Source organism: Entelurus aequoreus, linkage group LG07, assembly GCF_033978785.1.
Source record: "Entelurus aequoreus isolate RoL-2023_Sb linkage group LG07, RoL_Eaeq_v1.1, whole genome shotgun sequence".
NCBI classification, from domain to species: domain Eukaryota; kingdom Metazoa; phylum Chordata; class Actinopteri; order Syngnathiformes; family Syngnathidae; genus Entelurus; species Entelurus aequoreus.
Window position 1 is genome coordinate 3,029,354 of NC_084737.1, and position 16,319 is coordinate 3,045,672.

The following is a 16,319-nucleotide window of genomic DNA, read 5'->3' on the forward strand; positions in this document are numbered from 1 at the left end:
TCAAAGCAAGTTATCCATCAAATTGTGCAATGTAAAAGTAGCAATAGATTTCATGGTCACATTTTGAAATTTACTGTGGTTTTTACAGCACTTTTCTCAAATGAAAAAAACAGTACTTTTTTTTTACTGTAATAAACTGTGGTGCCGTTTTGGCATTTACATTAATACACACAAAAAATGTGCACTTGTTGATTTGCGGTAGAAAACAAAAAAAACGACTGGCAGCTCAGGAGCCAAAATTTTACTGTAAAATAGATTTTTTTTATTTACAGTAAAAAAAACTAGTGTACATTTTACAGTAAAATTCCGGCAACTGAGCTGCCTTTTTTTTTTTTTTTACCATAAAAACAGCAGTACTGTTTTTGCATTTACAGTAATATACACTACATTTGGAGGTGCAACTTACCATATTTTTTTTTTACATTTTACTTTCAAAAAAATCTACAGATAAAATGGATTAAAAAATGGTGTAATAATAATATTCACTGTTAGAAACGGCCCTCTGGGGCCAAACATATCTGCATAATGTGTGACCCCTCCCTTTAGAAACAACCTCAGCGATGTAACTAGGAACTCCTAAACTGAATAAAAAGAGGAGTGCGTGGGCTGTTCCTCAGAGCGTAGGGTGAGACTGTAACTGAGTGCGCAGCTCCATGCGTTCTCCTCATGAGCAAAATTGAACTCTGTCTCTGCCTGATTCCTTGCTTCTTGTTCTGTGTAATAGTTCGGTGCTTAAACCTGACAGCAGGTGGTTGAGACACTTGTCATTAAGGCCTATAAATAGACACATTCTATTGATGAATGGATTGCGCTCTATTTTGATCATTTAAGAAAGGCAATCTTAACCTAATGTCAACAACTGTGCCCCAAATCCAAGCCACCTTAGATCTTACTTGTCATTGAAGAAGAGGCCACGAGCCACAGCATACGTGATGGCAGGAACGATGGGGAAGCCTGAGGATGGAAGGACACGCACGGCGTGAGCACGACGTGGTTTTGGGACGGCGAAACGGGACGGGAAGAAGCACTCACCCCACCCCAGGACGTAGTACCAGAAGAGCTGCTGCTCCCCAACAAAGACCGCCACGATGATGAGAGTGTGAAGGTAGATGCCCTCGCACAGCATCCAGAAGTAGCTGGAGGTGGACGTGTACTGAGTCAACACAGCCAGCACTTTACAGCTCACCTGACGGACGGAAACATTTGTCAATCTGCGGGAAATAGCTTGGCTGCTGTGGCGTTTCACGACGCACGGGATTTCTGGCGTTGATGGTCTGGTTGTTGGCCACCGTGAGCGAGAGCCACATGATGGTGACCACGGAGTTCAGAATGAAGGAGAGGAAGGTGTTCTTGTGCAGGGAGATTCTCTGGCAGCTAAGACTTCTGGGGGAAAAAACAAAAACAAAACCAGATTCACGCCAAAGCAGTCGGCGTCAAACTGGCGACTCACTTGAAGTAGGAGAAGATGACGAGGCAGACGATGAGGGAGACGATGGAGAGGCCGTGACCCACCATGGCGAGGTAGTAGAGACTGATGGCAAACTGCACAAACAGGAAGTCAGTGTTAAATAGTCACCCCCCTGAGAGATTTCCATTATTTTGGTCTACACTAAATATACAACATGCATTTGACAGAGTACAAGATCAACTTTGCTATCTTCAACTGGTTTTAAATGCAGAGAACACAAAGTGTATGTTCTTTACCACATCGAAAACTGTAAGATCAGCACTGTGTGAGAACATTTGAAGAAGAACGGACAGTCGAACCACGAACACTGGTACTCCTCAGGGCTGTGTACTTTCCCCCTGGCTCTTCTCCCTGTACACAAACTGCTGCACCTCCAGTCACCGGTCGGTAAAGCTGCTCAAGTTTGCGGACGACACTACTCTCATCGGGCTCATCTCGGACGGCGACGAATCCGCCTACAGGAGAGAGGTGGACCGGCTGGCGTCCTGGTGCAGCCTCAACAACCTGGAGCTGAACGCCCAGAAAACAGTGGAGATGATCTTGGACTTGAGGAAAGTCAGAGCCCCACCATCCCCCTCACCCTGATTGACTCTCCCACCCCCGTCTCCATTGTGGACTCCATCCGTTTCTTGGGCACCACCATCAGCCAGGACCTCAAGTGGGAGCCGACCATCAGCTCACCATTGTGTGTTATACTCAATGGTTAACTGGACGTCTTCATGTGCTCAATCATTGGTATGTGTTCAACATAACATGTATTGGTGGTTCTTTGCTCACAATTTTGCATGGATGATGTTTTACAGACCGTCTTTCAGCTGCTTTCTGACTGGTGTTGTGGGGCAGACTGGCTCGTACATGCACATGATCCTTCGCTGTTGCCCTTTCGAATACAAAGTAGCGTATAGTTTCAACTAGGGTTGTCCCAATACCAATATACCGGTACCGGTACCAAAACAAACAAAGAGTCCTAATTAGTACCCCATTTTATTATTGGGGACGGCGTGGCGCGGTTGGGAGAGTGGCCGTGCTAGCAACCTGAGGGTTCCTGGTTCGATCCCCACCTTCTACCATCCTAGTCACGTCCGTTGTGTCCTTGAGCAAGACACTTCACCCTTGCTCCTGATGAGTGGTGGTTAGCACCTTGCATGGCAGCTCCCACCATTAGTGTGTGAATGTGTGTGTGAATGGGTGAATGTGGAAATAGTGTCAAAGTGCTTTGAGTACCATAAAAGTGACAAACTGTAAAAAAAAATATTATTAATACACTTATTTTATAACTGTTATTATCTGCTTATTTTCTGTTTTAACATGTTCTATCTACACTTCTGTTAAAATGTAATAATCACTTATTCTTCTCTTCTTTGATACTTTGCATTAGTTTTGGATGATACCACACATTTAGGTATGGATCCGATACCAAGTAGTTGGTCATATTCAAAGTCCTCATGTGTCCAGGGACATATTTACTGCCTTTATAAACATAACATGATTTGTTTTTTTAAAGGAAAAAAGATTTTGTGATGCTGAAAAATATAAATGTAATCATAGTAGTATCGACTAGGTCATACTTGCCAACCTTGAGACCTCCGATATCGGGAGGTGGGGGGCGGGGGGCGTGGTTGGGGGCGTGGTTAAGAGGGGAATATATTTAAGCTAGAATTCACCAACTCAAGTATTTCATATATATATGTATATATATATATATATACATATATATATATATATATACATATATATATGTATGAAATACTTGACTTTCAGTGAATTCTAGCTATATATATATCTATTTTATTATACATATAAATAAAATAAATACTTGAATTTCAGTGTTCTGGAGGCTATCCAGTAGATGGCAGTATTGTCCTGTTTAAGAGTGTCACAACATTGCTGTTTACGGCAGACGAACTGCTTTACGGTAGACTAAACGCGACTGCTGTTGTTGTGTGTTGTTGCAGCGCTGGGAGGACATTAATGAAACTGCCTAACAATAAACCCACATAAGAAACCAAGAACTCGCCCTCAATCATTCTACAGTTATGACGTCATTGGGCAGGCACGCTGTTTATATTGTGGGAAAGCGGACGTGAGAACAGGCCGTCCCCACTCAGGTCCGCATTGAGCTCCGGCTGAATACCGGGAGTTTGTCGGGAGAAAATTTCTGCCGGGAGGTTATCGGGAGAGGCGCTGAATACTCCCGCTAAAAACGGGAGGGTTGGCAAGTATGGACTAGGTACGCTCCTGTACTTGGTATCATTACAGTGGATGTCAGGTGTAGATCCACCCATGGCGTTTGTTTACATTGTGACGCCGGTGAGCTACGGTGTGTAGCGATGTTATGGTGAGTTTTTTTAATGTATTCACTTTCATGCACTTATTTGCTATATTTATCTGCCACACGTGGAAGGCCAGTCTGTGAAAATAAGGCCGACATTAAACCGGTCCCTGGTGCAAAAAAAGGTCGGGGACCTCCTGTGATGACCGCTTTAATGTCAATGGGGATAATCCACACACTTGCATTCAAACACATGCAAGGATAGGCCTCTAAGTTAGGGTAACCACGTCACATGACTCAGTATCCAGTTCTAAAACCAGTCCAAACTGCCTGTGATGGACCGGCCTGAACTTTGGCCGCAATTTTCTGTGCAGAGCTGCCAAAGAAATGTGCAACCTGTTAATATCAGACCCCCTCATCTACCGCTAGTGCTGCGTACCGTAGCTTTTAAAGGTTCCCTACTGTGCAAAGTGTACTTTCTGATGATGGTCCAACAGTACGGTTATATAACGTGTGCCAGCTGTCAGTTTATGAGCGATATTTTCCTCATTTGTTGAGAAGATGTTTCTCTTTTAAAGTCACCCTCTAATAGCGTAATGAGTTATTATTATTAATTTACCATATTTGATAGATAAATAAATAAATAGATACATTAATGAATTAATAAATATGATAGGTTTCCTAATTGTATTTCAATTTAGGGGTGGAGCTAGAGGACTTTCAATATTAGTTATTTATAAATTAATACGTTAATATGAACAGGTATTTACAGTATTTTAATTTATAGCGGCGTGAGAGGCACGGGGACTCTCAGTATTAGTGTCTTTTTCCTGAGGAAGCTTAGGTCCTTTAATGCAGTGTTTTTCAACCACTGTGCCGCGCCACACTACTCTGGTGTGCCGTGGAAGATTATCTAATTTCACCTATTTATTAAAATATTTTTTGCAAAGCAGTAATTACAGTCTGCAAATGATGTGTTGTTGTTGAGTGTCGGTGCTGTCTAGAGCTGGGCAGAGTAACCGTGTAATACTCTTCCATATCAGTAGGTGGCAGCAGGTAGCTAATTGCTTTGTAGATGTGGGAAACAGCGGGAGGCAGAGCGCAGGTAAAAAGGTGTCTAATGCTTTAACCAAAAATAAACAAAAGGTGAGTGCCCCTAAGAAAAGGCATTGAAGCTTAGGGAAGGCTATGCAGGATGAAACTAAAACTGAACTGGCTACAAAGTAAACAAAAACAGAATGCTGGACGACAGCAAAGACTTACTGTGGAGCAAAGACGGCGTCCACAAAGTACATCCGAACATGACATGACAATCAACAATGTCCCCACAAAGAAGGATAAAAACAACTGAAATTATTCTTGATTGCTAAAACAAAGTAGATGCGGGAAATATCGCTCAAAGAAAGACATGAAACTGCTACAGGAAAATACCAAAAAAGAGAGAAAAAGCCACCAAAATAGGAGCGCAAGACAAGAAGTAAAACACTACACACAGGAAAACAGCAAAAAAGTCCAAATAAGTCAGGGTGTGATGTGACAGGTGGTGACAGTACACCTACTTTGAGACAAGAGCTATAGTGATGCATGCTTGTTATGCTTTAAAGTCATATCCAATAATCGCGACAACGACTTTTTACTGAGTTTCATTTATCAATGATTTCTGCTGGTGGTGTGCCTTCGCATTTTTTCAACTCAAAAAATATGCCTTGGCTCAAAAAAGGTTGAAAAACACTGCTTTAAAGGCCTACTGAAAGCCACTACTAGCGACCACGCAGTCTGATAGTTTATATATCAATGATGAAATCTTAACATTGCAACACATGCCAATACGGCCGGGTTAACTTATAAAGTGACATTTTAAGTTTCCCGGGAAATATCCGGCTGAAACGTCGCGGTATGATGACGTATGCGCGTGACGTAGTCAGTTTAACAGAAGTTATGGTACCCCGTAGAATCCTATACAAAAAGCTCTGTTTTCATTTCATAATTCCACAGTATTCTGGACATCTTTTGCAATTTGTTTAATGAACAATGAAGGCTGCAAAGAAGAAAGTTGTAGGTGGGATCGGTGTATTAGCAGCGGACTACAGCAACACAACCAGGAGGACTTTGTTGGAGAGCAGACGCGCTAGCCGCGACCTCACCTTGACTTCCTACGTCTCCGGGCCGCCAAACGCATCGGGTGAAGTCCTTCGTCCTTCCGTTGATCGCTGGAACGCAGATGAGCACGGGTGTTGATGAGCAGATGAAGGCTGGCTGGCGTAGGTGGAGAGCTAATGTTTTTAGCATAGCTCTGTGCGGTCCGGTTGCTAAGTTAGCTTCAATGGCGTCGTTAGCACAGCATTGTTAACCTTCGCCAGCCTGGAAAGCATTAACCGTGTATTTACATGTCCACGGTTTAATAGTATTGTTGATTTTCTATCCATCCTTCCAGTCAGGGGTTTATTTTTTTTGTTTCTATATGCAGTTAAAGCACGATGCTATCACGTTAGCTCGTAGCTAAAGGGTTTCGCCGATGTATTGTCGTGGAGATAAAAGGCACTGAATGTCCATTTCGCGTTCTCGACTCTCATTTTCAAGAGGATATAGTATCCCAGGTGGTTTAAAATACAAATCCGTGATCCACAATAGAAAAAGGAGAGAGTGTGGAATCCAATGAGTCAGCTTGTACCTAAATTACGGTCAGAGCAAAAATAAATATGTATTTCACTGCATTCTAGTCCGTCACTCTCACATTCCTCATCCACGAATCTTTCATCCTCGCTCAAATTAATGGGGTAATGGTCCGAATCGCTCTAGCTGCGTTGAAAACAATAGGAAAATATGAGGGAGTGAACAACTGACAACGTCACGCTACTTCCGGTAGGGGCAAGGTTTTTTTTTATCAGAGACCAAAAGTTGCGAACTTTATCGACGTTGTTCTCTACTAAATCGTTTCAGCAAAAATATCGCAAAATGATCAAGTATGACACATAGAATGGATCTGCTATTCCCGTTTAAATAAAAAAAAAATCATTTCAGTAGGCTTTTAATGTGCGCAGCAAGCTGTTGGAGATCTTTTATCAGTGTGTTGTGGCCAGTGCCCTGTACTTTGCAGTGGTTTGTTGGGGGAGCAGCACCAGCAAAAGGGACTCAAACCGGATCGACAAAGTGATCCGGAAAGCCGGCCAAACTATTGGCTCGCAGTTGGAGGTTTGTGTGAGTGAGGGACGGGAGGACACTGGACAAACTGCTGGCCATCACGGACAATCCTGCCCACCCACTCCACCAGACTTTTGAGAGACAGCGGAGTTCATACTCCAACGGGCTCCTTCAGCTTGGTTCCCACAGTGTTGGATTCAAGAACTCCTTCATTCCGCACTCCATCCAGCTGTATAATCACTCGCCATACAGCAATAGATGACATCTGTCTATTACCTCACCGCTTCTATGTTAGCTACTTGTCTTTGTTTAGAATGTCTATTTTCTGCAGGATCTATTCTCTATTCTATGCTGCAGCTGTTACATATACTGTAATATTGTACATGGTCATTGGGAGTTGTTATATATATATTTGTTTCTTTTAAAGTACCACTGATAGTCACACACACACTCTAGGTATGCTGAAATTACCCGCTGCATTTGACCCATCCCCTTGTTCCACCCACTGGGGGATGAGGGGAGCAGTGAGCAGCAGCGGTGGCCGCGCTCGGGAATCATTTTGGTGATTTAACCCCCAATTCCAACCCTTGATGCTGAGAACCAAGCAGGGAGGTAATGGCTCCCATTTTTATAGTCTTTGGTATGACTCGGCCGGGGTTTGAACTCACAACTAGGGATGTCTGATAATGGCTTTTTGCCGATATCCGATATTCCGATATTGTCCAACTCTTTAATTACCGATACCGATATCAACCGATACCGATATCAACCGATATATGCAGTCGTGGATATTAACACATTTTTATGCCTAATTTGGACAACCAGGTATGGTGAAGATAAGGTACTTTTTAAAAAAATTAGTAAAATATGATAAATAAATTAAAAACATTTTCTTGAATAAAAAAGAAAGTACAACAATATAAAAACAGTTACATAGAAACTAGTAATGAATGAAAATTAGTAAAATTAACTGTTAAATGTTAGTACTATTAGTGGACCAGCAATCATGTGTGCTTACGGACTGTATCCCTTGCAGACTGTATTGATATATATTGATATATAATGTAGGAAGCAGAATATTAATAACAGAAAGAAACAACCCTTTTGTGTGAATGAGTGTAAATGGGGGAGGGAGGTTTTTTGGGTTGGTGCACTAATTGTAAGTGTATCTTGTGTTTTTTATGTTGATTTAATAAAAAAAATAAAAATAATAATAAAAAAACCCGATACCGATGACAAAAAAACCGATACCGATAATTTCCGATATTACATTTTAACGCATATATCGGCCGATAATATCGGCAGGCCGATATTATCGGACATCTCTACTCACAACCTACCCATCTGAGGGCGGACACTCTAACCACATATTGTATATATTATATAAAAATATAATATATTATAATAATATAATATATCAGTAAATATAATATGTAAATATTACATATGTTATATTTTATATTGCTACAATGGTACATTTTTAGTCTACTTTATACCTTTTGTTTTCGCCCTCTTTTTGTGCCCTTGTGTGCATTATCCTTTCCATCCTTACCCTTTCCATCCTTTGTAACTGAGCTACGGTGTGGAACAATTTCCCTTGTGGATCAATAAAGTTTGTCAAAGTCTAAATAAATAAATATGATCAGGTTTTTAGTAGTATTTCAGTGTTTCCCATAAACTGCCAAGATACCTGTGGCGGTGGGGGCGTGGCTATGGGCGTGGCTATGATATGGGCGTGGTCACCATGACATCATCGAGTAATTTGCATAATTTACTACAATGATTTGATTTTCTCTAAAAAGGCTAAAAAAATGTATACTTACTAATTAATAATAACAGTTTTGTTTTAAACATCCATCCATCCATCCATTTTACAATATAATTACAACACTTTATGTACATATTTATATACAGATTTGAACAATAAGTTATTCACTGAAATATATTTATTAATTGTGGTTCTTAAAAAAAATATATCTTATAAAATATAAAAGCTAAAATGTCTCAAAGCTCTGCCCCTTTATTTAGTGCATATTAAATAATTTAACTTTAGCCTACTACTACAACCATATTATTTACCAGCAACATAAAGTGAAACAGGTGTCCTGCCACAGTCAGTAACAAATAAACAGAAAACAGTAGTGGTGGTAGATAGACACAGAGCTTCATCAAACATCTGATCCACTGAACAAAGAGCTCCAAAAATCTTGAACTTTAGACAGCCATCAGTTTTACTCCCTACACTTAACCATGTGTTTCCTACTGCCTGCAGACTTTGCACCCTTTGTTATATACACATGTTGTGTTTCTAATAGAAATACATTTAATAAAGTCCAATACAAACAAGGCAACAAGAGACGTATCCTACACTTCTCTTTTGTAAAGTAAATGTGAACAGCCGATATGGGCATCTACATCAACTATATGATTTGCCTGAGAAGCTGGACAGGACAAAAAAATAAAAAATAAAAAAAAATAAAAAATTCATTTTAATTTTATTTTATTTTTTATTTGTGGCAGACGTAATTCTTTCGTAATACACACATGAATGTGTGGGAAACCCTGTATTTCAATTTAGAGGGAGACGAGATGAATGGGGGACTTTTAATATTAGTGTCTTTTTAAATGACTAAGTTATTATTAATGCATTATTTGATAAATAAACACATTAATATAAAAATCAATAAATATAATGAAGTATTTAACAGTATTTTAATTTAGGGGTTGTCAGAGGCAGTGTCTTCATTCATAAATAAATAAATACGATCAGGTGTTTAGTAGTATTTAAATTCAGAGGGATTTGAGGGGACTTTCAGCATCAGTGTCAATACCCATAATTAAATAAAAATATGTCAAAATATATAAATAAATACATAAATAAATCCAATCAGGTTCTCAATGACATTTCAATTTAGAGGGTGTGAGAGGCAGGGGGACTTTCAGTATTAGTGTCTTCCTTCAAAAACAGGATCAGGTTTTTAATAATATTTCAGTTTCAAATCAGAGAATTATTGCGAACCACTGGAATAAAGCAACCTAGCATGATGTTGCGGTTACAAAGTGGGCGTAATGTTAGCATTGGACAAGTGCAGCGTTACAGTGCATGTGTCAATAGCGCTTCTTGACGCCACAGGCAAACACAATGAATTAGCATTAAAGCTACAGGCAGGGCCGGTCCGTGGCATAGGCCGTATAGGCAAATGCTAAGGGCGCCGTCCATCAGGGGGCGCCACGCCAGTGCCACAAATGTTGGAGAAAAAAAAAAAAGAAAAAAAAAAAAAGTTGGTACTATTATTTCTAAACACAAAAAATAATCCCACGTTAATTAAAATGCAAAGTAAAGCCTATTTAATAGAAATATTATTTGTTACAACATTACGCCCCCCCTTTCCCCCCGCACGGTGCGCCCCCTCCCTTCCCGTATCATGACTCTTTTTGGACGTCACCGCATCAAAAAATCAACACAAGATGTCAAAACGGCCAAAACTGTCAGGTGCCCAGGGAAGAAAAAAGAGAAAAGAAGAGGAGAAACGAGAAAAAGACAGAGGTAGCAGGTAGGTAACGTTAGCCTACATTAAATTATTTGTCTGTTACAGAATGTGATAGTAACCTGGCTTTTTAGCATTAAGCTAATGTTACATGATTCGGCAATTGCTAATCAATAAATAGCTGGTTCTGTTTTAACGTTGGGTTAATATTGTGGAGGGGGCTAAATTGTTATGGAAAATAATAATGTAACGTTAGGTAATTACAGTACTCCCACCTTACATTCCTCAGGGACATTTGTATTAGATCTTTTAAGCAGGTGTTTTTTGTTGACATTGTTATTGCCTTCTGGTTAGCTAATGTTTGCCCTGCAGGTAATAGTCACTTTTCCACCGCTTTATATATTAGGTATAGTTGTAAGCCTAGTTGTTAAAGTGCACATCATTAATGTTAATTAAGCAATATCACATGAGAGGGAATGCTGTTTTTTAATTTGAGCACTGCTGTGATTCGGTTCAAGATAATCATAACATAACATTCTCATATAATATGTTAATTTGCTTTCTTTAAGTTAAAAAAAAAGGTCAAAGACAAAGCTATTCGGTTTCTTGTGAGTATATACACTTCACTGCCGATGTGGGGGGGCGCCACCTAAAATCTTGCCTAGGGCGCCAGATTGGTTAGGGCCAGTCCTGGCAACAGACACACACCCAGTAGGGTTTACTAAAAGCATGTTTAAACTGCCTGAATTCCAGCATCAAGGATACATTTATTTGATAACAAAAATTGTTTGTTAAGCAATCATGTGTAAACAAAATATTACAATTATTTTGATTGAATTAGGGTTGTCCCGATACCAATATTTTGGTACCGGTACGGGTACCTAAATGTATTTTGATACTTTTCTAAAAAAAGGGGATCACAAAAAAATGTCATTATTGGCTTTATTGTACCAAAAAATCTTAGTGTACATGAAACATATGTTTATTATTGCAATTTAGTCCTTAAATACAATGTTGAACATACTAGACAACTTGTCTTTTAGTAGTAAGTAAACAAACAAAGACTCCTAATTAGTCTATGCAGTAACATATTGTGTCATTTATACACCTATTATTTTGTACACATTATGAGGGACAAACTGCAAAAATGGATTATTAATCTACTTGTTCATTTACTGTTAACATCCGCTTATTTTCTGTTCTAACATGTTCTATCTACACTTCTGTTCAAATGTAATAATCCCTCATTCTTCTGTTGTTTGGATACTGACGGAAGGAGATTTTTTTACATGTATCCATATTTAAGTGTTACTTCTTTACTTCCATAGTCATATTACAAAATAGCTAGTATTCTTCCTTCTTTCTAGTCTGCAAAGTAATGTGTCGGCCTTCTAGCATTGGAATGCAGGGAGTAGAGATAACTCAGGGAGTAGTCAAAACAACGAGGGTGGGAGCGAGGGACAGAGGGAAGAACACAGCACTTCCGGGGGTTTGGGGGAAGATCGATCTTGGCTGGGCGAGGGAACGCTTATGTGCTGGATGGGTCTCACGTTTGTTGTCAAAGCTTTGAGAATAAACCACAAAATACCAACTACTGCCTAGTGATCAATTTAAACTTCAGCTTATGTGCCATAAAAAGAACTTGGGAGTGACCAGCAGCTTAAAATCCCTGGGAGGAAGAGCTGGTCAACGCAACAATACTTAACTTACTTGTTTGGATGATACCACACATTTAGGTATGGATCCGATAACAAGTAGTTACAGGATCATACAATGGTCATAATTTAAGTCCTCATATATGTCGTTGAGGCTTGTGCAGCCCTTTGAGACACTCGTGAATATAAATTTAAAAAATTGTTTTTTTTTGTGATGCTAAAAAATATCGATCTAATCATAGTTATATCGACTCGATACGCTCTTGTACTTGGTATCATTACAGTGGATGTCAGGTGTAGATCCACCCATGGTGTTTGTTTACATTGTGACGCCGGTGAGTTACGGTGTGTAGTGAAGCATGTTTATCTATTCCTCGTCCTGCAGTGATAATGATACTTGTAAGAAACTTCATTTATTTGTCGCCATGGAGGCGAGGATTAGTGACTTTGGAAGTAGCTAAAACACTGTGGATGGATGTTAGCTGCTAGCTAGCTAGCCATGTCTTAAAGCAGCTCTTCCCGAGGGTGTTTCAGTGTTATAACTTCACCTTTATCTTTACTTTTTACGCCAAAATGCGTCCATTCTCCCTTTTCTGTCTACACACTGTGTCTGCTTGTAAGTACTCTGTGTGTGCGCGCTGCCCAACATGCTCCTCTGCTCGTAAAACCAGCAATGTCACCACGTGACGACGATGCGCCGTCATGTCCATTTAAAAAAAAAGGGGGATGGGACCGGTACTTTTTAGAGTCAGTATAGTACTGAATATGATTCATTAGTATTGCAGTACTACACTGGTACCGGTATAGCGTACAAGCCTAGATTGAATGCATGCGTTATTGTTACCTTGAGTTTGTCTTTGGTGTGGACGGAACACTGGGTGTAGTTGGACCACACTCTGTTGCTCTCCGGGTGGTGGAACCACCGGCCGTCAGGATTGCACACTTTGGTCACTTTTTCTGTCGGAGAAGATGTTATCGTTTGTAATTGCAGGCAAATTCTGAGTGAATGCAACCATTCCAAGTTTTATTTCTGTGCGTTTAGGCCTAACCAGCTGGGTCAAAGTCCAGGAAGTATTCCGGGCACATCTGGATGACGGTGCCCGGTGCGGAGTCCCCCCAACACAACCAGCCGTCCCAGGTGCGGTTACAGTAACTACCTGCAGGGGGCGGTAGAGACGAGATATTTGTGTGACCCACATGAAGCACTAAAAGAAACAGAGGCAACACATTTGTTGTCAAGTGTCTATTGACATGACTTAATTTTATATATTGACCATATTAATACCTATGAGGTCAACCGGAGAAAGTAAGAAACAAAACAAAACAAATTAGCCTGCAGTTGTACGATCTTGAAATTAGAATGTCCCTGATGTGCTTATAATCCAAAATTTGGGTAAAATATTGGAAAAAATTGCAAAAAAGCCACACCATGCATGATGCCACGTAAAAATCCAATCCAACCCACTTTATTTATATTGCACATTTCAAAAAAACGATAAAAGTTTCACAAAGTGTTGCACAGAAGTTGAGACGTACATTCTACAAACTAGGAGAGTCAGTAATATAAAACACTTGAACAAATAAATACATAGGCAAGGCAAGGCAAGGCAACTTTATTTGTAAAGCGCTTTTCATACACAAGGCAGACTCAAAGTGCTTCACAGACAACAAAGTAAAATGAAAGAAAATAAAAGCAAAATTAAAATGCAGACAATAAAAATAAAAACAGTGCGGATGTTAAAAGTTAAAAGTATTTAGCTGAAAGCTAAGGTGAACATAAAAGTCTTCAGTCTAGTTTTAAAAGTAGTCAGAGTTGGGGAGAGTCTGACATCTTAAGGAAGTTTATTCCAGCTATTTGTTGCATAGTGACTGAATGATGCTCTCCCTTGATTGGAGTTTACTCTGGGAACCGCTAACAGATTGCTCTCAGAAGATCTTAGTGGTCTATCAGTGTGTGAATGGGTGAATGTGTGTGTGTGAATGTGGAAAATAGTGTCAAAGCGCTTTGAGTTCCTTAAAAAAAAAAAGGTAGAAAAGCGCTATACAAGTATGACCCATTTACCATCTAGAGGGCTTATATAGTGGGAGCATATCGGTGATATACTTGTAGTGATTTATATGTGAGCCGGAGGATTTTGAAATCAATTCTCTGATGTACAGAATGTAAGGATTTAAGAATTGCTGTAATGTGCTCACATTTTTTGGTCTTTGTTCGAACTCTAGCAGCAGCGTTCTGAACAAGCTGTAGCTGCCTGACACTTTTTTTGGGAAGACCTGCAAGGAGACCATTACAATAGTCTAGCCTACTGGTAATAAAGGCATGTACAAGTTTTTCTAAGTCTTGAGCTGACATGAGCCCTCGAAGTCTTTTTACATTTTTGAGGTGATAGTAGGCCGATTTTGTTACTGATTTGATGTGACTGTCGAAATGTAAATCAGAATCTAAAATAACCCCAAGATTTCTGGCTTTATTTGAGGTTTTCAGGGACAGTGATTGAAGGTGTTGGACGACTTTAAACCTTTCTTTTTTAGCACCAAAAACAATGATCTCAGTTTTATCTTCATTTAGTTGTAGGAAATGTTGGCACATCCAGTGTTTGACTTGCTCAATGCACTGGCACACAAGATCTATGGGGCGATAGTCATTTGGTGATAGCGCTACATAGATTTGGGTGTCATCGGCATAGCAATGATGGTCAATGTTATTATTTTGCATGATTTGTCCTAGTGGGAGCATATAGATGTTAAATAAAGTGGGCCCCAAGATTGAACCTTGGGGGACTCCACATGTTACGTTGGTTGGTTCTGATACAAAGTCACCAATGGAAACAAAATAGTTCCTATCTTGTAGATATGACTTGAACCAGCTTAAAACTGTGCCTGAGATCCCCACCCAGTTTTCCAACCTGTCCAAAAGTATTGAGTGGTGGACAGTGTCAAATGCAGCACTGAGGTCCAATAGCATTAATACTGATACATACCATACAATAAAATAGACTAACATCACACAAGTCTCATGCTGGTTTAAAAGCCAAGGAGTAAAAATATGTTTTAAGTCGTGATTTAAAACTCATTGAAGAATAGCAAGAGGGATATTGTTCTAAAGATTTGGAGCCGCAGCAGAAAATGCACCAGCACTTCCGGATTTTAAACGGGTTTTTGGGACGACAAGAAGAAACTGATCAGCTGACCTCCGAGACCTTGTGGGGGTGTACATTTTTAAAAGGTCTGACATACAATACAAGTTCAAGTTTGGACACACCTTCTCATTCAATGCAATGTATTCTTTATTTTCATGGCTATTTACATTGTAGATTGTCCCATCAAAACTATGAATGAACACATGTGGAGTTATGTACTTAACAATAAAAGGTAAAATAACTGAAAACATGTTTTTTATTCTATTTTCTTCAAAATAGCCACCCTTTGCTCTGATTACTGCTTTGCACACTCTTGGCATTCTCTCCATGAGGTAGTCACCTGAACTGGTTTTCACTTCACAGGTGTCATAGTTTTGATGTGACAATCTACAATGTAAATAGTCATGAAAATAAAGAAAACGCATTGAAATGAGAAGGGGTGTCCAAACTTTTGGCCTGTTCTCTATATTGTGGCGCTCATCCGTTAAGACAGGGGTGTCAAACTCAAATACAGACTGGGCCAAAATGTCAAACTGAACAAAGCCGCGGGCCAAGGTTGAACAAATTAACCTTTTTGATTGGGACCCAAACAAGTTTTGCATTAAATATTGAACAAGCAAGGCTTATATAACTTTATAGTGACACGCAAAATCCAGTTTCAAATAATAATAATAAAAAAATATCAATGGCATATCAAATACAATTTAAATAAAAATTGAATGCCTCTATTCTATTTGCAGCCTTCTGAGGTAAATATCAACATTAACTTTTTCCACAGGCTAATAAATTTAAAAATAAAATAACAATGAATAAAGCAACCATTCAGGACTTTAAACTGCTCAGTTTGCAACACACTGATCTAATCTGATGTGCCCAAGCCCGATACCTGCCCTCTTTTCTGGGATGCTAGTTCAGGCTTTGAGCTGAGGCAACCTTCATTATCCAACCAAGGTGTTCATCAGTCATTATATCTCCTAGTCCACCCGGACCACAGTCTTGGGGGCGTGCCTTAAAGGCACTGCCTTTAACGTCCTCTACGAGCTGTCGTCACGTCCGCTTTTCATCCATTCTAACAACGTGCCGGCCCAGTCACAAGATATGTGCGGCTTCTTTACGCACACACACGTGACTGTAACACATACTTGATCAACAGCG

The 16,319-nt window shown here is 39.8% G+C and overlaps 1 protein-coding gene across 1 annotated transcript in view; it reads right to left on the reverse strand.

Annotated features, from left to right (window-relative positions):
• calcrl2 (calcitonin receptor-like 2) overlaps positions 1–16,319 on the reverse strand; it is a 69,339-nt gene that overhangs the window by 13,670 nt on the left and 39,350 nt on the right. The window contains exons 5-10 of the mRNA XM_062052369.1: positions 13,074–13,181; positions 12,869–12,981; positions 1,451–1,542; positions 1,254–1,383; positions 1,033–1,186; positions 894–954 (exon numbers count right to left, since the gene is read on the reverse strand). Coding sequence (XP_061908353.1) covers positions 894–954; positions 1,033–1,186; positions 1,254–1,383; positions 1,451–1,542; positions 12,869–12,981; positions 13,074–13,181 — 658 coding nt within the window. The remainder of the gene's footprint in view (positions 1–893; positions 955–1,032; positions 1,187–1,253; positions 1,384–1,450; positions 1,543–12,868; positions 12,982–13,073; positions 13,182–16,319) is intronic.